This window comes from Temnothorax curvispinosus, unplaced genomic scaffold (genome assembly GCF_003070985.1).
Source record: "Temnothorax curvispinosus isolate PA1 unplaced genomic scaffold, ASM307098v1 QBEX01008587.1, whole genome shotgun sequence".
Taxonomy (NCBI): Eukaryota; Metazoa; Arthropoda; class Insecta; order Hymenoptera; family Formicidae; genus Temnothorax; species Temnothorax curvispinosus.
Genome location: NW_020218367.1, coordinates 190,109 through 215,312, shown reverse-complemented (window position 1 = coordinate 215,312; position 25,204 = coordinate 190,109). Strand labels below are relative to the sequence as shown.

Below are 25,204 nucleotides of genomic sequence, written 5' to 3'. Positions count from 1 at the left end.
GCCCGAAGAATCCGTAGAGGATTTCGCGTAATAAAACAAGACGCGCATCGATATAATGGAGAGATAAATTCCACGAAAGGCTGATAAACGGTTATTCAAAATACAGGAGAAACGCTCAATGATAATAAGCCGCAACGTTTATTTACGGACTTTTGTCGCTATTATTATTTAAACAAATGCCGTTTTTCTTTTCTTTTATTACACGATGCTTCTAATTACAATGTAGCTATTTTTTACGTTGATATTCCGCGATAAAATTAAATATGTGTCACCGAGGCAAGCGCGTCCCGGATAAATTTTGAAATACTTCTCGGTTGCGAGCGTATTGTCTATACGTTTGTGTGCGTGCGTGTATATGTGTGTCCCATCTCTTTTTCGAGCCTTGTACTCCCGTGGAATTATGCGAGAATGACTTTGGCAGAGCTCCAATGCGCCGCAGAATGCGCGGGGACAACATATATACGGAGCAACGAACTTTAGTCGGCGTGACTTCGGGCGTGGATTCTTTTTGTTTCGACGAGAACTTTTCAGCCGGGAAACCTGATGTAGACGTTTTCTTTAGCGGCAATAGAACGAAACTTTCGTTCCGTACACGCCGTTCGTCCCTACGCGACGCGATAATTGCGGAGTCCTCATACGAGGGTGGAGATGAATATACATATATCGAGAGACTCTTTGAAAAATGAAGCTTATACGCTAATTGCAAGTACATCGGAAATCGAATCTCACGATAAACACATTCTTTCAAATTTATTTCAAATTCAAACATTATTCAGTCGTGGAGGAATAAATTCGGTCTCTCTCTTTCTCTCCCTCAGATCTCTCATTTCTATTACAGGAGAAAAACATTATTGCGGTAATAATATTATGTCGCAACACAAGCGACGTGCAGGAATGAAAACATAAAATCGCAGAGGGAAAATAGAGATAAGAGAGAAATATTATCATTTAATAAAAGCGCTTCCGAAAACATCAACATATTTAGCGTACCAACGCGACGCGTAATACGCGGTTTGTAATCCGGTTTTTTGCCCTAATTTTTTGCCTCGTTATATTTTTACGAGGCTCAGCGCGGATGCTTATCGGTGTTATCATACCGTAATTAATGCGATCATTATCGCATCCGCGCTGGCTAGATTAAAAGCTGCGCGCACACCCTACACCGCGAACGCGCACACGCCGCACACCGCGCGGAAACAGCTTATAGCGTTTCAGGTGCGGTGATTAAAAATTACAGCTGGCGCGCACGGCGGTGGAAAAGAAGGAAAGAAAAGGCAAAAACGCGAATGCCTAGACCGAATCTATGCGCGTCGTAATTTTTAATTATTATTCCGCGACGATCGCGCGCGGTTTTATGTAAACCGCGCGCGACCGCCGCGTCCGCGTCGCTACCTTCGCGCCAGCTCTCGCTACGTACGCTTAATTAATTGAACACAACGTAATTACGGGGGAACGGCGCGGCACGGCGCGAACCGGCCGGGACAGCCAACCATTTTTAATTAATATACGGCGAGAGGCACGATTACGAGTTTCTCGTTAACGCCCTTTACGACGCCGGCGACGCCGACGCCGACGCCGACGCCCCGTGCATTTACCCGCGGAATATTATGCCGCCGCGCCGGTAGCGGCAAACATTTTCTGGTCGAACACTCGTCGTAAGACGGGGGGGGAGAGGGAGAAAGAGAGAGAGAGAGGTAATTACGATTCCTATTACGCTAAAGCCGATACCGGTAACGCACGACCCTATTCAACCCTCGGCCGCTCCCCCACCCCTCCCCGGAGGATCCGGAGTCGCCGGCGAAATAATCTCCGCGAAATAATCCTCGGGAGACCCGCCCGGTCCGACGCAATTTCGCGCGAATATGAATAAGAATCACGACTCACGCGTGACTCGGCGTCGGGGAGGGGCGGGGGGGGGTGGCCTCTCTCCGTTGCGGCGAAGTTAGGGCGCTGCCGGGTGGAGCAGGGTAGACAGGCAGGCAGGCAGGCAGGTTAGGGTTGGCGTCGGGAAGAACCGTGGTGGAGGTTTGGGGTTAGAGCGGCGGCGGCGGCGGCGACGGTGACATGGTGGTGGGAACGGCGGCGATGGTGGTGGCGAGAATGACCGACTGCGCTGACTGCGCAGACCCCGAAGTCTCGCAGCCGCGAGTACGCACGAGTACGTAGTCAAACTTCGGCTCAGTAAGGACTGTGGTTCCCCCGTTCGCAGTGCAGTTCGAAATCTCCGGGAGCGAACCGCGTTCTTTCGTTTTTTCTCTCTCCTTTCCTCTTTCTCTCTTTCTCTCTGTCCCTCCCTTTTTCCCTTCCCCTCTCTCTCTCTCTCACTCCGTCTCTAAGATCTAATCCCGATTTCGTCTCTACCTTCGTTTTTCCGTCATCGGTCATCTTCGTTTATCGTCTCCCTCTCCACGCTTGTCGCCTCCGCGTTCCCTTCACCCGCCGAGGCGCCTCCTTAACTTTTTTCTTCCTCCGCGGTTTGTCCTCTGTCGTCCACGCAACGTATACGCGCGCGACCGGAACCCGGAACCGTTCGCGTCTCGCGATTGATGGGACACGGGCGAAACGCGCTGGCGATACCGGCGATAGTGCAGGCGGATCACGTCATTCACGTCCCGCCGATCCGAGCAGGTGCCTTCATGGCGAGTCACGTGGATCGGCGGCGATCCGGCGATTCGGGAGAGTCTCGTTAGTCCCGGTCCGGGCTGCACGGCGCGCCGCGGTGCGCGCGTGTGTGCCGCCGTCTGATCGTCGGCGGATGTCTACCACTGGACCGACTGGACAGGCTGCTCATCGGTGTCCGCGGGTCGCGGGGTGACCGGAGTACGGCGCGGCGGAGAAGCACGGAGTACATACGCGGTGGCGATCCGCGGTGGTGCGGGTCGATGTGCACAGGTCCGAGGAGACGCACCGACACTTGGCCTCGCTCGGTGTAAGTACCACCCACACTCTATGCTCGTTCCACCCGCTCTAACCCTCGAAACCGCCCCCCTAAAACACACGACACGAGCCCGCCGCGCGCCGGTTCCCGGTTCCCGACCGTGAGTCACAGCACAGCACATCACCACGCGCGCCCGCCGCCCCGTGCGATAAGTCAGCTGGAAGCGTGCGGAGTGCGGTGTGCGATGCTTGCCGAAGCGGGGGCTCTTGGTTCACGGGATTTCTCGGGTCAGCTGTTTACCGGTTGTGCGCCTCGGCGCACGCCGCTATCGCGGGACGTATCGCGTCCGGTAGACTGATTAAATATGCATTCTCTTTGGTGCGCGTACTGCGCGTTGCCCTTAAAATAGGGCTTCATCGACTCGGCGTTAAATCGCCCTCCGTGTTTATACACGGTGCTCTTTTATATAGACCTCCGAGCTGCGAGCTTGATTTACGGAGGAGCCCTGACTTGCCTTACAAATTTACGAAACGTGCGATGAAATAAATCTTTCATTAAACGCGCACGGCGGGAGCCGCGAGTGACTTTTAGAGCCATCACGCGCACTCTTATTCTCCAAAGCCACTTAGCTTTTTCTTTTAAGCTGTTTCTATTAAATTCTCCCGCGCGACTCCGTCGTTCGCGTCGGGCACGCATTTAGAACGATGAAATCAAATTGAAAATATTGAGTCTTCAGAGTTGCTATTTTTACTAATTGATGATACCGCTCAAAATACGCTTTATATTATATGTCTCTTCTCGAATAACTATTACTGTACCATTATCGAATTTGAAACAGTCTAGCATACTAAATAACACACTTTGCTACTTAATAATTTCAATGCCGAGCTCATCTGCTGCGTTCTTACTAATATAATACTGTTACGCGGAAGCGGCGGGATTTTCTCTCTATTTTACAAATGTACGCGCAAGATATTACGAACACTTCTTGAAAGAAGCGCGGCGGAAAGGGGAGCTTGCCGCAAAGCGAGATACAGCGGAGAAGGCTCATCCGCAAAAGTCGATAACAAGCACGTAATCGTAGAATCGCGATTCCGAGACTCGTTAAACAAATTAAATCTCCCACGTCTCAGCTAGTAAATATATTACGGTGCTTTCTTACGCCCGCTGGCGCTTTGGCATCATAATTAATTATCCGATACCGCGGATATCCCTAATCCCCAACGAGTTCGAGCTGCCGAGGCCGAATGAGCTTGTAATGAAATGCACCCCTCTGGGCCTCTCGTTTCCAGCGGACGCTGTTGTTTTTCCAGCCAGCCGATGCGATGGGAGAAGTGTGGCCCCCGAAATATTCTCCAAGTTTAATAACCGCCGGCTTATATATCGCGCGGATATTAAGTACGCGTTAGCACGTACGTCTCCCGACGGTATTAAATTTTGACGTTCCTTCGGAGGCGGGGAGTTACTTTTCCTCTTCTCGAGGGGTCGTTTAATGACTCGGAGTTTGCAAAGGAGAATTACGGCGGTTAATACATCGTAATTACTTCCACATGCCTACGCGCGAGAAGCGGCCCGCCCGCCCGCGCCCAAGCGACTCATCCGATCCGTTCGGATATTTCACTTCGCCGGGGATATCTCGACGTTTAATAACGCGTGTAGTCGTGTACTCGCGCCGACGAACTTTTGTGTGTATATTTGGAAACTTATTCAGTTTCATAACGGATGATTTGTCGCGGTCGTAAAACCGTATCGCCGCTCGCGGTGATTTGTGATCTCGCTCAAGAAATCTATACAATGCTCTACACAGTGTTCGAGTGTTAATATCTCGTGCCACATAAATTGTAGATCGCATATGTTACGCACAAATACGTTTATAAAATGTAGCACAATTTTTCAGAGTTCGAGTTATGTGGAGATTTTGTTCGTAAAATATTATTCATACGCGAATGTATTATAACGATGTAAGACCAGCGATATTTGAATATTAAAACAAATCTTAAATCAACTGAACAGTTTCTTTTCCGTTTTATTTAGAGAACAAATTTGTTAGTCGAGCCAGGAAATTCCAAGTCGAATATACAGAGAACATACTTGTGTCACGGACATTTTATGATCTATTTTAAATATTCCTTATAACACACACACATTGCCGACAACCCTCGCGTGTCGCGCCGCGATCTATCAAAAATCAATTTAAACGTTTTAGATCGCATTCCCGGGGATACGAAACTTTTTATCTGTTATAACAGTCGCCGTAGCGTGATTAATCGACCCATCCGTACTACTATTAAATGGGATGCGGATAATTAATCGTCGGTTTCGCCACAACACCTGCTTGCCTAGCGTGGGAACATCTGAACCGCGTTAGACGCGCGGCGCGGCGGCTCCGCGCAAAAACGGCGGGCATGCCGATCCGGGATCCGTGTGCCGGTTACGGCGCGAGTCATTAAGTAAACTGTAAATCTTGCTTATACTTGGCGCTACGCGCCGGGCTTACGTCAAATCCAATCGTAAATTCTGCGATATGCACGAGAGATATTAAACCCATACGCACTCTCGCATTCCTCTCCCTCTTCGAACGTTCTCCCATTTCGTGCCTTTCCAGCGTAACAATAACCGCGCCAAGTGCCATGGCGAGAGCTTCGCTCTCCAATAATAAAGCGGCCCATAAAGCTCACCGGGCGTAAATGACGCGGGAATTACAGATAGTATTTACATCGTCTCGCCCGTAGAGGAGTGCCGCAGAGCTCGGCCAGTGTTCCCCGCTCTCGAGCTCGTAATACGACACGTTCGTCAATCCATTCGTGCGCACACGCCTACGCGAGTAGGCGACGGGAAAGAGGAAGAAATGGAGAAAGAAAGAAAGAGAGAGAGAGAGTGCGCCGGTAATAAACGAAGCCGTAAAAAGCTCGACACGGCAACTACGCGCACGCATATGTAATCGACGTCGCCGTCAGGCGTTAGGAGACTTTTAGGACGCGGGTCGTCCTAAAAGAAATTTTAATAAGCCACAAAGCGATCGGGTAGAGATCCACAGCAGGCGGCACCCAGCTTCAGCAACGGCGGCGGCGGTGGCGGCGACGGCGGTAACCAGTCCGCCCTCCCGGTCGCCCTCCAGTCAACTTCCAGCGGTCGTGATAAATCAGGACGCACCTGGCGTCCCTCGCTGCACACACGCCAGGTCCGATGCATTCGCCCGTCGCGTACTCGCTGGATTACCCTCCCTCTCTCCCCGACGCGACCCGACGCTCGGAGAAAAGCGTATTCTACGGAGCGGTCGAATTAAGAGCCGCGGGAGCGTAAGGGGCGCGCGCGAAGAACGGATGGAAAAGGCGAAGGCTATAAATACGAGGAGAGGCCAGGAGAGCTAGGGCGCACGGGCGAAAAGACACGGAGGCGGAGAGAGAACTGTCCTCGGCACAATGCGTGTGCCGCACCAATCCTATTTTCAGAGATACCCATCTCTCACGGTTTCAGCGGCGGCAGGGTGAGACGACGGTATAGCCGGGTAACCGCTTTATCCCTACGGTCGAATCGCTCCTTCGAGGTTGGGCTCGCTCGCAGCTGTGTTTCGTCGCTTCTTTAAAGTCCATCCTTCCCTCGCCTCCGTCGTCGCGTCGCCTCGATTCTCTATCCGAAAAAACATCGGAAATGCAAAGCGCTTCCACCCCGGCGCGGCGCGATGGTAACCGTCGAGAGTCGCGAGGGGTAGATCGCCCGATGCCGGAGAGTGCGTTTTCCATTTCGCTCGTAAAACGTCTGCGGCGACTTATCGAATCTGTATTACCTCTCATGCACGCCACTCGCACGCGGAGAAGTGTTTCGATAGAGCCTTCTTCCCGCCCGCCTCGCCCGCGCCCCGGAAAAGCGATATTTTTTAACACGCCGATCGATGAGGAAATACAGGGGCACCGAACTTTCGCGAATGTCGTTTACACCCTTGTAACGTATACATCGTGCGACGAAAGAAGTGAATTTCTTCGTCGCGCTGTTGATAAAAAATGCCAGTCGGGATTGAAGTCGACACGGTCGCGACAATATTTATTTGTCAAATGAGATAATTTGTAACGTATTTCCGTCCGCGCACGTGTCTCGCGCTGCCAGTTATTGTTCCGGGATAATTATTATTCCAGTGACGATAGAGGATGTGATTTGAGATGAAGATTAAGGGTGTCCTCTGGGTGGACTAACTCATTTAGCCGGCTGGCACAAAGGACAGCGTCACTTAGACGTCATACAAAGAGCATTTTGGCTCCCCCTGCGGAGTGCCAGAGATAGCGGATTGTAATAATAGTGCTTTCCAGACTAACAAGACGAAAATTAGATTCAATCTTCGATTCTTGAGATCTAGGTCCCCTCCGCGTTTATTTCTTTATTATTAGCGCGTACCGAAACGATCATTCGTCATGGATTCTGAATTATCAACGTTATATTGTTGCGGGAGCGACGTGACGTGCCACTTACGGAGCATGACAGATTTCCCGGTAGCCACTTATCTCTGGTTACGAAGTAGTTCGCCCGCGCTCGCGGACGACGGTGCACACTTAGCCGGTGAAACGAGGTGATTTATAGCGAAACTTGCCGTATAAAACGTACACATGCGTTAAACGTCCGGGGTGTCTCGCACCGTTACTTCCCACAGATACACATCCCCCTTGCGGCTTAAATTTTGCGGAATCGAGAGAGAGAGAGAGAGGTAGGAGAGAAAGAGAGAAAGGGGGGAAGGGGCTCCTCTCCCGGTGAACTTGTACCTTGCACTTCAGTTTTATGCGCGGCGCTCTGTGAAGGGCGGATATCGTGTTTGCTCTTGTAGCCGGTATTGTTTGCCGGCCGCCTTTGTTTACGGCTCTCTCGTTCCTCGTTCCACCCTTTTTGGGTGGTAGGTCACGGTTCAGGGAGCTCACTTGAGGAGGATTTCTTTTGTCTCGGCCGTCCGTCGCAATAATCGAGTGAAACCACGGCGAACGAATTGCGGCACGCACTTGGCGCGCTGGCGCTGGAACAATATGATTACTTACCGGCGCGGACATCATTGGCGAGATTGGAGAAAGGAATGAACGCGTCGGAACTCTCTCCGGTAATCAACGGTATCTCCGTTGATTAAACCGTCTATACCATCCGACGATCTATACCGCGAGCGCAAACACACGAAAGTGAAAAGATCATTAGAGGATATCATTTGGGTAGAGGAGGGGGAGGGCCGTGAGAACCACGCAGCCTGAAGAGCGAGAGACGTAATCGTTGTGGATTATCCGTGACCGCGAGCGCTGCCGGCTCAAGGTGCGCCTGTCATTCGAGTCGTCGAATCTTCCCCTTCACGTGTCTCGTTCTGTGGCGAAAAGAGGAAGGCCTTTCCGCCCTTTCCCCCGTCGATGTCGAATGCCGGGGCGCCGGGGAGGGTAGTCGTGTTTTCGTCGCAAACGGGAAAAGCGGACGGACGGGAAGCAAGAAAGAAATGGGCTAATTGCCTGGATTTGATCGATCGTCCTGCGAGGCCCGTTTTCTCTCAATTATGTAATTGGACGATGTTAACTTGCCGCGCTCGGAGCCGAAACGACGAGTATGTAACATCCACGATTGCGCGCGCGAGGGCCGAGATTTATTATTATTTTGGCGAGACTATTCGCCTCGATACAACCGTAATTGGATCTGGGACGTCTCCTTGTCAGGTAACGTCATAATCCCGCGTGGAAAAGCTGGAAGCGCGCACCGAGAGTAGGTCGTTACTCTCTGGAAAACCGGAAACGTGGCAGAGAAAGGACAGGAAGGGAAGCGGCTGGCCGACGTACTGGAACGTACGACTAAACAGGCTTAATATTGTTAGCGCGACTACGCCGCTGTGCTTTTCGTTCGAAGCTGGACGTCGCGTCGTTATTATCTTGGCCGTTAAATATGGCCTCGCCAGACACACCCGTGAATAAATTAACGTGCGGCGAACGCGCACTTCGGACATCCCCGCTCTTTGAAGAATTAGAGAAAAAAAAAACGAGAAGAGAGGCTCGAAAACTATAGTTTTTTACTTTGCGCGCGCGAAGCGTGATTAATTCTTTAACGTTATGTAAAAATGAAACGTTTAACAAGCGTTTTCCTTTCTTAAACGGTTACTCGAGATACGTACACACGGAGGTACAGCGAATTCGATTATATTTTCGCAACTCAAATAAACGGTAACTTCGGATGAGGGACAGGTGGAGGAAATAACCGATAGTTATCGGTACAGAACAGAGGCGACCTAGAACGAACAGATGGGGGATGTTTTAATATGTCCGACCGATATTTCTGCGGCTTCATCGATGCGGAATTACGAGAATACATAGCCCGGGCGTTGACATGCCGAGCACGTTGATATTTCACGTATCGTAAATTAGAACTATCGAGCTTTCCATCTGTAGACGCTATCGTCCGTATTTATCTATATTCCGCGATCGATTTGCTGTCGATCTCCCTCCCTCTCTCTCTCTCTCTCTCTCTTTCTGATGGTTTCATTCAACAAGATAATGTTTTAATGTACATACATTCCTCGTATAAATGTACAAGATGTATCAAAAATCGTCCACTTTTTTCTGTCTTATAAATTATCTGACGGTTTTCCAATTTATTCCCTTTTAGCAGAAAAGTTGATAGGTTTATTGAATATCTCGCATTCAGTAATTACTAATCGACCGAAACATTTTACATTCAGATATTGAGTACTTCAGCTTCGGAGAAGTCTCAAGTAGATACGACTCTTTATTATTTAATTGTTCGAATAAAATGTTTGTTCGATGGTTAAAGGTCAAGAGATTTAATGTTAATAAAACGAAAAGAAGTTAGAGCTATCCTTCAATTGGATTTTCCACCGAAGGAAACTTCGGCCTAAATTCGACAAGTTGAATTCACAATTAATAGGAAATGCGTGACATTCCGTAAATTCTATATACACGTAATGAACACGCCGAGTATTGTATTGGATTTACCTGAGGTTAATTCCGTATTGACCGCAACATATAAATCAGATTATACCGGTGTACCGACGTTAATATGCAAATACGTACGGAAACCGGGGACGAAGTTTTGAACAGGGAGAGGTTTTTCGCATTACCAGGCGATTCGCGGAAATGAAAGTACATTTGTGGGAAAATAGATTGAATTAAGCCATTTAATTTGATCGTCCCGCGAATTTTCGCGAGTTAATGTCGCTGTTATGAAATTATTCGGTAATCTTCACTGTATAGAAAAAAAAGTGTCGAATTAAAACTTAACAATCTATAATCTTCTTATAAGAATTTAAACTTGTTATTTTTGTTATAACTATATGTACAAATGACGTACTTTATTCAAGCAAGTTTTTTCGTTTAACGCAATATATATCTCATTTCAAGATTATACCTATCTTGCGCATATACGAGTGTATAAGTCTTCATTTGACACTTCTTTTTTTTCTGTGTAACTTGAAGAAAGAGAGGCTGGAAGGACAGTGTCAGGCGTCACTCCGACCGAGGAATGCGCGCGTAGATGAAAGTGCGCGGTTCAGTTAGTTTCATATCTCCGCTGCACGCGGAAGGGCGTAAATATGAGATGCACAGAGACACTGTGCGTTGACAACGCCGAGAGACTTAAACGATTAATCCTCTCTCTCTCTGCTGACCGTAATTCGCTGGAAAGCCCGAGCGAATCGCGTCGGGTATCAGAATGAGACGCGCGTTATACACGTTCGTGGAATTTCATTCGTGATTTATCGGCGGACGATTTTTATGAAGCCCGAGGGGATTTTATGAGAAACGCGGTCGCTGAAAGCGCGGAACGTTGAAATAAGATGACGACGACGGCGACGACGACTACGTATTCGTCCGTGGGTACGATTGAAAGAAGCGGTATGTGTAACATACGATCCCCGAAGAGCATTTCAATATCTCTGACGGCGGAATCGAACGGCGCGAGACGCGCCGCGTCGTGCTATATATTGCCGGAGCATTCCCGCGGCGTCGCCAAGCTGGTCTCTTTTAAATTTGGAACAATCGAACATCTCCGGCGAAGAGACGGCGCCATTCAACGCGCGGAGCAATTTAGAATCGAGGTGTTCGGTTTTTTTTCCAACGAATGAAGAAAGAAAAAGAGAGTCAGCGAGCGTTGCGCGTGGTATGTTAGCATTCATTCATTGAGAAAAAGCAAGCGAGGAGTCAGGAAGGTCGTAACTGATGAACCGGGTGCGGTAAAAGCGGCGCGAGATAAAGTGGGTAACGTCGGGGTCTAACGATGGCGTGGGTGCAACGTGGGGAGTACAATGTATATATACGTGCAGCACCGAGGGAAACACGGCCCGCCGCACAATCGTTCAATCCTAATAACACCGTTTCTTAAGAGCTCCAGCTCCGGGTATAGGTAATCTTGGGCTCCCGGGATACCGAAAGCGGCCCCCCTCTAAAGCGGAGTCGCGCGAGCGGCGACACGATTTAACTTTAGAAATTCGAATCTTTTTTCGTCGCAGCGGAAACGTCGCGGGCGGACAAGGGAAAGGAAGGAAGAGCGGTAGGCAGGCACTGAAAACGCGCATCCTGCGACAGCAGGATGAACGAGAAAACCATGAGGGAGAGGGAGGGAGGAGGGAGGAGAAGAAATAGCGGCCAAAGTGCTCGTTTACGTACAACCGAGATGGAAATACGGACGGGGCGAATGAACAGATGGACGGACGGACAGACGGACGTGGTGTATACGGTCTGGGTATCTTTAATATCTTTAATCCACACCCCTGCGCTCGCGCGCGCCCGCCGAGGAGCGAAGGTATGCGTGCAGGCAGCCCCCTAAGCCTCCGTCGTACTACGATGGGGGTAGCCCTCCGTGTGTTTGAGCTACGCAGGCGCGGTTTATCGACTGCCGCATATATATAGGAGCGGCGGGAGAAGCGTTTCGTTTCGTTTCGTTTCGTTTCGCAGTAGCCCGAACAATTTCTGCACCACTACCAGAACCTCTTTCTCTCTCTCTCTTTCTCTCTCTCAGCCTCTTCTTTCTGTTTCCTTTCCGCCTTTCACGCCACCCGCCCTTCATCCCTTTCTTCTCCTCTCTCTCGCTCCCTCGCGCGCGTTCCCTCTCTCTTTCTCTTTCTCTCTCTCTCGCGCTTCTCTTTGTTCGTTCGTCGTTCGTCTCGGCTCCGGATATTTGTCCGGATTGCAATTGCAGAGGGCTTTTTCCCACTCGCTTCCCTCGTGCCTCGGCGTGTACCCGACCGAGTGAGTTCTCTTTCTCGCTCCCTCTCTCTTTTTCCCCTTTGAACCTTCGTTTTCCTTCCTCTTTCCTTTCTGTGTCGCCACGACCTCCGCGTGAAGCAATATTTTACTCGAGCGGATACACGGGCTACGACCGCGCGCCCCGAGAAGACCGGGAGGGTTAAAATCGTTTCGACGTGCTCGATGACCGTTCGAGTGCCATCTCCCCCTCGATGGAAATACGAACCGGACGCTAGTAGCCACCGCATTAATCCTCCACGTACTTACCCTGGATATAACTCGGTCCTCTCTCCGCGATCGTCATTCCGATTCAAATCCTCCTTCGCTCGAGACTCCCTCCTCTGCTCGAGCACGCGAAAAACGAATCCTTCCTCCAATTTGCATAATTTTCCACGGCCGAAGAAAGAGGCGAGGTTTCGAGGCTAGCGAGAGAAAATTTCACGATAAACCTGAGAGTAGCGTTTCACGAACGGGGGGGGGGGGGGGAACGGGCGCTGTGTCTCGTTTTTCACGAAAGTTTCATCGTGATACCCTTGATCGGCAGATATCGCTCTATCGATACTGATCCAAAACTTTCTCCCCTATATATGTTAGGATGTTCGGTTCGAACGTTGATTGCCAGCTGTCTTAAGTTGCCGTCGCCGTCCACGAACACCACATATCCATCTCCCGATCCCTCCCGGCGTTGCGCCGCCGGTGCGGGATATGAACCGGATCGTAGCGAACGACAGCTGTCCCGGATGGACGCTACATCAGGGAAAGGTGGGCGCACACGGTGAAGCGAGAATAATTGATAGCCTGCCGGTATCGTTAAACGGCGTTAAATCCTTGAGCGTCATTTCTCAGACCGGGAATATAACGAGCAGGATTCGAAGATCCCGGCCGTCGCGTCGACCGTCTGTTAAGTAATGTAAATGTCTAGGCATTTTTTTCGTTCCTCGCCGGGGAGAGAGAGAAAGAGAGAGAACGAGAGGAGGATTCCTTTCGAACAGGTGGCAGGCCGGACGCGGACCAACAGGTAGGAAACCGGGTTCGCTGATATGGGTCAAGAAATGCATAAATTAAACAGGAGGCGTGTATACGGGTCCAGTCCCCACCGTTTGCCTCGTAATTTATGCCCGGCAACTGCATCGCGCCTCGAAAAGGAAGAGAGAGAAAGAGAGAGAGAGAGAGAAAGGACTATTCATTAAGGCGAGAAGAGACTCGGCCGGAGCTAGAGCAAACTTTCAGCTTAACGAATTTTCCGATTTCGCGCATTAATATGCTAATCCAATTAGCCGTTTCGGCACGGCGGTCCGCACTCCCGCACGTGTGGTACCGCCAAGTTTTTAAACCCGAAGAACTAATTGAATTAGCATTTCAATGCAGCGATTCGTGCAATTCGTTTAGAGCGTAGCTTGGTTTAATTTCGGGATACCTCGCGCGTGGAACGCGCGTCGGTGATATTAACGTTTGATCTGCTACTGTTAGTACCCGTGGGGGCACGGTTTTAATTACCGTCCTCGAATATTTATAACGGCAAGTAATTCTTACCGCGCTGCCTTCGTTGCAGTGGACGTGTGTGCAGTGTCGCTCCGTCCGGAGCAATTAAATTAATTATACGTAGCCTCGTAATGTCACCACTTTTAATTTGGGATGGATACAGTGTATAAGAGAGAAAGCAATAGAGAGAGAGAGAGAGAGAGAGGGGGAAAGTTTAATTACCATTTTTTAAAATTTCTCGGTGGTTCTTACAATAAACGTGCAACTTAATTTGCTTAACTTTTCAAGCTAAATTTGTCGCTTGAATAAACAAATGACAAAATTAATTAACCTTTTCATATACATAATTTTCAGAATTAATTTCCCGAAGGGGAGAATAGTAAATTAATAACGATATTCGACGGAAAAGTTTCATTTCACACATGTGATTTACTAATTGCATTATCACGGAATTGCATTATCTTCGTGGCATGGCGTATTATAGCGATACGATAGGTAAATCGTAAAATTATAGCTCGCGCGTGGTTTGTGCTCCTCGCTAGAGAGGTTGTAGCTCGGTCGTTTATTCGGTGGTTAGCCAAGTTTGGTATGACTTTGGCTCGTCTTCAGTCGGAGTTGGATCGAGAGAATCGAGAACGAGAACGGGTTCTGGGGGGGAGGGGGGGTGAAACGAGGGCAGGGGTGAAAGAGGATTCGGTAAATTGAATGACTTGGCCTGTTGTACGTTATCCGAGACTTCTTTGCTTTATGCGGCGTAGAATCGGGCGAACGCGCGCAGATTCTATTATAGACAAGAAGTCACCCGCGGCTGCCTAGCTACTACGCTCGATGCCATTTCCACATGTATTATGCATGTCCGGGCAAATTTCGTCATCTGTCGCGACGAGGGGAGGAACCGTCGTCTTATTTATTATTTACGTTTTCCTTTGGCCGATAAACGTGCGATCTTAACTAAGCTATCTTAAGAATGCCGACGCTTCTCCTTCCACACAACCGAGAATTAAACTGTGCTGCAGACTATACCTATTAATTTTTCAGCCGGGATTACACCGCCGCGCCGCACAATTTATACCGGGACGAGAAATATCGCGTATATATACATATATCGGAATATGAAGTCTTTTAATTCCGCTCGCATATCGCGATTGTGCCACGCGAGCTCGTTACAAACACGTCGTGCAAATTATGCGCGAACATTATTTATGAATTCTTTGCGCGAAAATATCACGTAGCGCGTAAATTGCAGCCAGTAATAAGATATCGACGGTAATGATACGCGTACACTCCAAAACTATATCTAAATAAAACGACATATGAAGATCGTATATATGATGAGAGATGCTGCAACAATACAAGATAATTAAATTTATTTATTGAATCTCGGAAAACTATACGAATGATAATCAATTTCAAAAGAGTCTTACAGCTATATATTAGATATACAGCTACAGTGTTTTTTTTTAAATTGATCATTATTCGTATAGGTTTCCCGAGATTCTATAAATAAATTTAATTAGCTTGTATTATTGTAAGAGTCTTTTATACATATAAAGCATATAAAATATTTATATTTTAATTACATACAATATATGTTATAATATTATATGTAATAATATGTAATTATTTATGATCTTTAACACAAGATTGCACATTGATCTGCAGGTTCATGCATAGATGGAGAAAAATAAGACTCTCAATTAATATCATAATCATGAACAATTTATCTTTTTCCTTCATCGATATAAACTATCCTTCTAAACACACAGCTCATCGGTACGCCATGAACTGCCCTTAATAACACAATCTCACTTCTCGCAACAAGATTATCTCGACGATAGGTATCCGCCGTAGCTTTAGAAACAATTACCGATCTTTGATACTGCACTAAATATTTCATCGCTGTAGCGCACCGTTAAGGGATAGCTTCAAAGGTACTTAACCGTTCGTTGGTTGGAGCTTACGCGAAACTTACGATGCACAGAACTAGATTATAGTTAGTCTCGTAAATGTAAATCCTCAACGAGTTGCCAGATAGAGCGAAATAAAAACTTCCCGTTGACCTAGATACTAAGTTGCGATACTTGAGCTAATTCCCGGGCTTTGCTCTTATCATCCCGGCGGTCGTAGACAAGCGTTGTTTATCAAGGCGATGTCAGTTTTACCGCGGGGCAAGATATCCTCGCTCGAATATCCCCGCGCAATCAAGTTCCGTCTTCTCCCTTTTTCCCTCCCCGTCCTCTTTATGCCCCATCCCTTCTTTTCATGTCGATCTCGTTTCACCCTCTTTCACAACTTTCTTCCTCTCGGCGATATTCCCGGAGCCGAAAAACGCCCCTATCCCGGCGCGCCCGTTGCGAGGTATAGGAAAAAAAAGGGGCGCCCGATTTCCCGGAGAAAATGACGCGCGCCGCCACACGGGATATTACTTGCCGCGGATGTTAACGTCCGTTGCATTTTTTTGCGGACGCGACGGGATGGGAGGAGGGGGCAGTAGCGGCTTTGGACGGTATAGCTGTGCCAGATAGCGCGGGATGCTGTAAATCTGTGCATTATACATGACAGTGAGATCAGCGCCATTTGTTATTCCCTGACGGAGCGTGGAAAAAGAGACGTGAAAAATTACGGGAGGGCGCGGCAAGCACTTACCGAAACGAGGATATTGGTGAAATTTCTGGACAGCGGTGGAGAGGAGAGAAAACTTGGCAGAAATCTCGCGATCGAAATTATCGTTGGCGCAATGCGTAATATCCAGCCCTCCGATGCACGCGTAGCCCCCCTTCGATTCGTGCTCTCTCTCTGGCACGGCACGGGTTAACGGATAACGATCGCTAAATTGTTGTTTAGTTCGCGGCCGTGTGTAACGTTTCCGGTGTAACTCTCCGCGAGCCGTGTTTTCCGCGTACAAGCTACTTTTGCGTCCGATTACGGGGCTACATACATTATATGAGGCACTCGCGGTTAATTTGACGGGCTAATCTAGTATCGATTTTCAATCGACGGTCGAGTTATGCGCGAGTTAGAGGGAAATTTCAGAGTCGATTATATATATATATATACGAAAGCGCTTTGCTTTACGTTTTGAAAAAAACATCACGATGAACAAAAGTAGACGATGCATTTGTAAAGAGCACTTTTTTCAATAATTATTGATCTAAAGATTACTTTATTTAATCGTACATATCAATTGTATTTATGAGAAAAAAACCCAATCATATATATTTTTTTGTTTTTTTTTTGTTACCTGATATAAGAATATTTTTTAAATTGTTCGATTTGTTGTAAATTCACTAATGCTTGGAACAAAAGTTACAACATTGTACCTTTGTAAGAGTTGTAACGAAATATTAATGGCCCCGGCATTGTTTATCTTGTCGCCTAGTAAATTTCCCAGGTCTTAATTCTATCGCAATAGACCAAGCATGCTGTGTTTTAACGTGAAATACGAACTCGTCGAATTGCTTGTTTTGCGGATAAATTTACCAAGGAAGGATGCACCGTGTTCTCTCTCTCTCTCTCTCTCTCTCGCTCTTTATACATATCTCTCTTTCTCCCTTCCTCCCTCTGCTCTTTAAGACATAAACCGCGCCGTTGGCAAACGTATCGTTTTCTTGTTACCCCCAACTTTCTTTGAAGGATAGTTTCACTATATTTCTTCGCCTGAGGGTGATACAAGGAAAATATATATTGGTATAAAGCAGTATGAAGAAATATTGTTAATGTACTAAAAATATATACATGATAAAGTTATATAATAAAATTATGTACTTAATGTAACTTTCAAGAGAAAAACATTGTAACGTAGGGATAAATGCGATATTATAATATTTTCAGTAATGATTTTCATCAATTTTTAAAGAATTTGCATCATTCATCGATTACGTAGTTATATCGAATGCCGTCATTTTATCTGGAATTTAATTTTTTTAAAATTAATATCACGTCAAACACCTGTATCGAAAATGTCATTTTTTATATGCAAACGCGTTTTAGGCAGTTTGCGATAATTTGTATTAAAACCGGATTGCCCTGATTGCCGACGAGCTCGGACGGTCGTATGTCGAGCACGTCAGAGAACGCTATAAAAAAGTCTCGCCATCAGGTGAAAACAGCGAGCGCACACGGTGAGATTCGTCGTCGATTTAATTAGCCGAGCGCAGTAAATTTACTCGGGATGTATATGGGACGCAAATTTAATATTCACTCCTGTTTCGCAGCCAGTTTGTCATTTTCCTCTTTTTGTTACGAGTGGGTGGCGTTATTTACCCTCCGCGTGACATAAAAAAGAATAAAAGACGTTGACGTACAAACTGCGCCGTGTCGGACGTGTCCCGGGAGGAGCCGGCGATGCAGGCAGCGCGAAATCTGAACGCGAATGAGCGTGCAGGTGTCCGTAAATAAACTTGCATCGAGCTTGTGCGGCAAACCGGCGAACGTAAAAGGTAGTTACGCTTTCGCCGAGTTTACCCGGCTCACAAAGGTCTTTCAGCTAACGGCGGATTTTATTCGAAACATTTACCGCAGCTTCATGATACACAGGGATATCGTTCGTATAATCGCGCCGCGCGGTACATAGTGTATAAAGCGCGAAGAATGTTTCCGCGTTTGTGCGAACAAACACGATAGGATGTAATAAATGTTTTCTAATTGCCCGGATAGAGCTGAAACCGTGCGTGCTCTCGTGCTTTAACGTATTTCGATTTTATTTATGCCCTTTTAAGCGCCCGTGCAATTAAATTATTTCGCATTATCGTGACCCCGTTGATTGTAATGATAGTGCCACATCACACTCCGGTTGAAGAAGTGGAATTTTGATAGAGTATTTTGAAATGTGAAATTAACACGCAGTTAATATCATTAAACTGTCGGTCATTAAAGGGATAATTGGAACCGCGCGGGTAATGCAGCAATTTCTATCGCACTTTGAGGTGTAATTTTATAAATACGTGTAGTAAATGTCACGAAAATCAGATAAATCCGCATCGCGATGAATGATATCTCATTCTCGCAACTGTATTTTCTCCGATTTTTAAAATCGTATAGATGTAGATAGTTAAAAACTGTTAAAATGTTTTTCGAGACTAAATCTTCAGGCACACGTAGACGAATAAGAGAGTCTTATTGTCCAATTAATTTTATTATTTCGATAACTGTGGTTTCCGCTGTGATAACGTGCGGTTTCCGCTCTCTCAAGTTTCTGATGCTGCATGTCAGTCTATCTACAGTTGTCGCATTCTGCCTGCGTATTTTCTATTAGCTCATGTCTATTAGCCCGTTGATAATGTTTCCGTTATTCGTTTCTGTCGCAGGGCAGTTCCAGTCCGAAAGGAGTTCATATGGAATGGCATCACGTGGGCCGTCGTCGCCGTCGACGCTGCCGATCGCGATAGCGATGGCCGCCGTGATGACAGTCGTGGCTAGTGGTCTTTGCCCGGCGCGATGCCGATGCGACGACGAGAGCCTACGGGTCTCGTGCGCCTACGCCGGCCTCGAGGTCGTGCCGATCCAGCTGAACCCGGAGATCCGTCACTTGGACCTGTCGAACAATCGTGTGACCAACGTGCACCTCACCTTCGGCTTTTACGGTAATCTGGAGAGCCTCGACCTGAGCTCGAATCTCCTTCACACGTTAGGCCTGGCGAATTTCGGCATGCAGCAAAACCTGATCGCGCTTAACGTCAGCGATAACATGATCCACACTTTGGCGAGGAACGCCCTTGACGGACTGACGTCTTTAAAGGAATTGAATCTGGCCGGCAACAATATCTCGGAGATATCCGAACAGGCGTTCAAGTCCACCAGCGAGCTGGAAGTACTGGATCTGAGCGACAACTCGATCACGAGTCTGTGCGACGAGCTGTTAAAGAACCTGCACAAGATACGGACTCTGATTCTGAACAAGAACTCGCTGTTGGAAGTGCCGACGAGTAATCTGGCTGAGGCGCCGAGCCTCGAGCGCGTAGATCTGTCGGATAACTTGATACTGAGGCTCGACCGCGATTCCTTGCCGTCGTTACCGTCGCTGATCTCACTAAATCTGTCGAACAACGTCATCAGGTACATCGCCGACGTCGCCTTCGATCGTCTGCCGGATCTTCTGTATCTGGACTTATCCGGGAACAATCTGACTTCCGTGCCTACGGCCGCCCTGGCCAGATTGAACGTTCTGACGGGTCTCGTTTTAAGCACGAATCCCCTCGGATCCTTGGAGGCCGTGGCCTTCCGCAACTTGTTCGAGCTGAGGACCTTGGAGCTGAACGACTGCACGATCGGAAACGTAAACGCGCGGGCGTTTGCTGACAACGTGAACCTCGAGCGCATCTCGATGGACGGCAATCGGGAATTGAGGGAGTTGCCGGCGCGAGTTCTTTACGGAGCTCGGTACCTCAAGTGGGTCTCGCTACGTCGATGCAGCCTGGCGACCTTGCAGCCGACGCAGTTCCCCGTCGACGGGCTGTCGCATCTGCGAGTCGGCGGCAATCCTCTGGTGTGCAACTGCTCGGTGCACTGGCTGTGGAACGTGATCCGCGCGGAGGAGCGGCGGAACGAGACGCGGCTCGAGTTGGACACCCACGACATCGTCTGCAGCGACGAGGAGTTTGCCGGCAGGGCGCTGATCGCGCTCTCCGAGGGCTCCCTACGGTGTCGCCTGAGCCCTTTGTATCTATCGCTCTCGGCCGCTGGTTGCTTCTTGGCGGCTGCGGTCGTGCTCACTCTGATCGCGCGACTGACTCGCGCGAAGAGGAAGAGACGGTCGCTGGCGTACGCGGCGCCGAGTCGTCCCGAGTTCCTGGTTTACGTCGGTAGGAGCGACAACGGGCTGGACAAGAGCGCCGAGTCGTACAGCCGCCGACTGTTGGCCAGGACCAACGAGGACATCTCGTACGATTCGCCGCGCGGCAAGGTCGCGGCGACGATGACGGCGACGACGACGGATTACAGCCCGCAATCGCGCGAGACGAACATCTACGAGACGCCGCGGTACGCGCGGCCCGGGCATCGCGACGCCGTCGAGCCGACGTCGCAGGGCAAGCAACTTTCGGCGGAGGAAGGGGTGTACGCGGTGGCGGACGTGACCGATCTGCGGGACGAGCCGCCGGAAGTGCTGTCGCTTTATCGCGCCCGTAGTCCTCCCACCGCCAGGTCGAACGTTCTACGGCGGTTGGACTACGGTTACGATTACGAGTACGATTACGACTACGAGCCAACGGCACCGCCGTCGCCGCCGCCGTCGCCGCCACCGCCGCTATCCGAGAAACCGCACGTTGTCTTTGTATGAGGGGAGTTGAACAGTCGGGGATCTCGTAATACGTAAGTTCGGTGGGTTCAGTTGCGGCGGTAATCAGCAGAATCCGGGGGATAGTCTAGTCTGTTAGACGGAACCGGACGCCGTCGACCGTCGACTCCGTATCACGGGCCTTTAACTATCCGAAACTGTCGCGGGATTATTGCCTCGGCGTAGCGTCTTGATACTCGAGGCGCGCTGCGCCGTGTAAATGAGGACGAGAGAACCGGAGTGTGCGACTGAGAACTGGAGAATAGCGAGAATAGCGCGAGAAATACGAAAGCTTTACACCACGCCCCGGATCGCTGTTCGACCGTTAAATTTACGCGACGTACGATATCGCTTGACGGAAACGATTCCATCGGTTCTATCCGTGTTAACTTTCGTTATCGGTCACGCTACGTCTCATAAAAGGACCAACGAACTGCAGGTGCATTTCAGCACGGTTAAACGTTTGAGCAACGGTAATGTTCGTTCGCGACGGCACGGAGAAAGAAAAAAGAGAGAAGGAGAGAGAGAAAATGGAAGGGAAAAAGAACCGACGTCCCCTGCGTTCCGGACAGTTTGTACCGCGGTAAGACGCGAGAGTGGCGTCGAGATTGCGGCTGGACATTACCTTCCACTTGGCGTTGGAAGAATGATCGATACCATCGCTGTCGTCGTTGTCGTCATCGTCGTCGGGAAAGCGGATTATCTGAAATTCTGTTGCTCGAACAAGAACGGGTGGTGCTTTTGGCTCGTAAGAATCCGGTGGGGTCACGGCGCGCGACACGCTGAAATTATCCTCCCAGGACAAACAGAACCAACCGTGGACGAGTGAAAATGAAATGTCTTCCGAGATAGTTGCGTCGTTGCTAGACAGAGAGAAAGAGAGCGCGAGAGTGTGAGAGAGTGCGAGAAAGAGCGAGAGAAAGAGAGAGAGCCAGGATGCATTCTCACTGAGGGAACACAATCTGACTCGGAATGTAAATTGTGCGGGAGCGCGAGAGTGCGTTGTACTGGCCGGGTCGTGAGAGAGAAAGAGAAACACGAGAGGGCCCGTATTTATTTTGCGAGAATTGCGAGAGTTTGAAATCCGCTGGCTCAGTGCGAATGCAGTGGCCCGATTTTGCCCGGCGAGCGTTCGTTCTGTTCGGATCCGTTTGAACGAGTAGTGACAAATCAAATCAAAGCTGGCGTCGCGATTAGTCGATTAAAGGTCCTCCTAGAGATTACTAGCTACCTAGAAATTAATACTCTTCTTAAGGTCCGTTCCAGACTCGGGGCTCACAACTAAACTATTGTCAGCTACGTCACAACCACTGTAGGGGTTGATTAATCCCTATTATCCCCCTTCCCCCCTCATCTCCTCTCCGAATACCCAAATATCCGAAATATTCATTTAAGCTCGGACTCGGAGATTCGCATAATCTTATCCGTAAGTATTTGAGTATCCGGATCCAAATATCTTCACACGAGTATTTTTACTTATACACATCAATTTCCACAAATATTTTATTCGGGTAATAAATAAACGGCGGATATTTGAATAATTAAATTTTGATATAGCGCTAACTATATATAAAACTGACTCAGCATTTATAATTTTTATAATTATAAATGACCAATTGCTAGATATCTGATCTTTCATTCCCGTATTCAAATCGAGCAAGTATCCAGATACTCGGGCGCTCACAGTTTGCAAATTCGAGCTGCAGTCGAGAGCGCCATTAATAAAAGAGCGATGAGTTGTCTGCTGAAAAAATTACGTTAACACGTTCCTCCACACGAGACACGCTTAAGGGAACAAATTACGTTATAAGTCGCGAATCCGACTTCTTTCCTTCTTTTGCGACCGACAGAGGGAGGGATCCCTCGTTCGTACGAAGTATTGTAAATTGAAGCAATAATAGTTACGACCTTTACTCTGTAAGCACATTACACACCGAATATATTTAGGGATAAACTACAAAGGACACATTTATACGAACCATAAGCAAATACATACGAAAAATATAAATATAAAAAAAATATATAATATATATATTTATTTATTAATTTATGATGTTAAGTTTGGAAAAGAAAGATGTTACGTTTTGAATACGAAAATATACTCAATGCAGTACGAATAAAGTGCGTACGTTTCCGTTATAGGAATCATCGTGCAGGCTTGTACATACTTGCGATTCGCCGTAGCGATTCCGTCTTGCGCACCGATAAAGGTACGTGTGCACTCATCCGGTGCGTACGTCCCCGGACGACGGCAGAAATCGTTACGCGAATCCACGATTACGAACCTGAGAACCTATTTGTGTATATGTGTTTTTCTTTCTTCTTTTTTTTTTTTTTTAATTTGCGCACGCCTCCAAACGCACGTCGCGTCCACGAGACCTAACGGAATATGCAAAACTTCCTAATTGGATCCGCTTGTAAGGTAACTTCGTGAGTAGTAGTAGTAATAGTAGTAGTAGTTTGCAGCACCCGGAGATTAAGTCTCGTTACTGAATCGCATTTTCCTACTGGTCGGGGGAGCTCGAACTTTCACAACGACAGAATTTAAAGGGAGAGGAAGAGAGAGGGAGAGAGATTAAAGACGCTTTTTAGAAATCGTCAACGTTCTCGTTCGGCGAGTCTCGTAACGAATAGAAGGTGATAAACTTTAAATTGAAGCGTCAAAAAAAAGAGTGTATCGAGACAATATTTTCCTAATCTCGTGCGTCACGACGTATTCTTCTGTACGATTAACTTTTCAAAAATAAATGAGCAGATTATTATCGTTATAATGACGGGGGGGGGGGGGGCGTTATATGCGTATCGATCTGGCGATGGAGCATCAATAATGGATCAGGGTGGAATTAATTTCGTAGCTGTTGTAATAACGTCATAAATTTAGGTGTCATAAAGTTTGAGAAATATCACCAATGGCAAGTATTGGAAAAAAATTTTGTTTGCGTGAAATGAAGGTTACTCTCCTCGTAGATCGTGGAAAGTCAATTTCCTTTTGAGATAGGTACGCAACTACGCAGTAACGCAGTCTCTAACGAGACCGTGTTGAGAGATTCTCGCTCGATATGCGGGTGGTATCATAACAAATGTATGGAAAGCGCCGTTCTCTTCCCGTTCGAAACGTTCACGGTTTTCCCAGATAGTCGGCAATCCCCGTCGATTCACATCAACGTTCATTCGCGCCGAACGGCGACCGGGCGGCCGTTAAAAAAAATGATGTTACTCAGCTGCGCGGAAAAAGAAAAAAGAAGAGAGAGAGAGAGAGAAAGGGGGAAAAAACCGACGAAACTATATTTACGAGGGCCGTGAAAGCGTTTAGCTTTAATGCGATTAGAACGAAACATTCAGGGCTCATGTTCTCGTGTGCGGGCTCCGCTCGTAAGCCTTCCTTCGTCCTGGGACCGCCTGGCGCTCTGAAAAATTCATTCCACCCCGAAGCGAGAATCTCGGTAAAAGAGGAAGAAAAAGAGGGAGAGAGGCTTGAATGAAAATCCTGTTAACGTGCTTCCCGTGTGCGGTCCACTGACCTAGCGAGCCTGCATCATGAGCCTTCCCGCTTTCGGCGCGCGGCCGCCGAAACGGGTCGGTCGTCTGTCTCTCACTAAGTCTCGAAGTTCCGACGCGGAATGCGCAATCGATCGTCGTAGTTTAACTCGGCGACCGACTCTACTTCTTTGATTATGCGAAGAGTTTTACGACGGACTTGAGTAGAGAAAATGAAAGGGAGAAAGACTGATGGGCAGAGAGAGAGAGAGAGAGAGAGGGGGGAGAGAGAAGGGAAAGTCAGTAAATTCTGAACCTTCGGCTTTATTGGAATTTTAAGACAGATGATATCGATTTCAAACATCGTGAAAGCGCGCGTGTTGAGATATAATCTATGGATTTCGTCTCTCCTCGTTACATTTCTGTAAAAGTGTAATTATACCCTTAAATATTTAAATACGTTTTATATTTCTCAATTAACGAGAAAATTTTTTTATTATTTTTACGCTTACAAAATTAACTTCGAATATTGGTTGTCAGTGAAAATAATTTACGTATTGTAATTACAAAATTCACTTTGAATATTACAAAATTCACTTTGTATATTAGATGTCGATGAAAATAATTTGATGCATATTATAATTTGCATCTTCAATCATTAATAAATTGTGTTGGATGAATATCGGATTAATTTTTAAAATAATTTTTAACGGAAATAATCAGGAAGATTAAAATTCTAATTGAACGTATAAGTTGCGTCTCTTTGTTTCTTTGTCACTTGAACATTAAGGAACAGGGATGGGGAAGGGAATTAAATCCGATCCAATTTACAACTTTGATTACCGACATTAGGTGTTCATCTCCAACCATTTCTCTATCTTATACCTGTTC

The 25,204-nt window shown here is 47.7% G+C and overlaps 1 protein-coding gene across 2 annotated transcripts; it reads left to right on the top strand.

Moving 5' to 3' along the window:
• The first annotated feature begins 2,161 nt into the window (after nt 1–2,161).
• Nucleotides 2,162–22,857, top strand: LOC112457994 (protein artichoke-like). Of its 2 annotated transcripts, none has more exons than XM_025021357.1 (2): nt 2,162–2,929; nt 18,875–22,857. In XM_025021357.1, exon 2 carries the CDS (start codon nt 18,902–18,904, stop codon nt 20,837–20,839), a length of 1,938 nt encoding a protein of 645 aa, XP_024877125.1. In that variant the 5' UTR covers nt 2,162–2,929; nt 18,875–18,901; the 3' UTR covers nt 20,840–22,857. The 2 variants fall into 2 exon arrangements, with proteins under 2 accessions (XP_024877125.1, XP_024877124.1); XM_025021356.1 differs by having other exon boundaries at nt 18,870–22,857.
• Nucleotides 22,858–25,204: the final 2,347 nt, after the last annotated feature.

Bases quoted from the DNA above. Each gene is read 5' to 3' on its own strand.
- LOC112457994 (XM_025021357.1), top strand. From the start codon at position 18,902: ATGGCATCACGTGGGCCGTCGTCGCCGTCGACGCTGCCGATCGCGATA.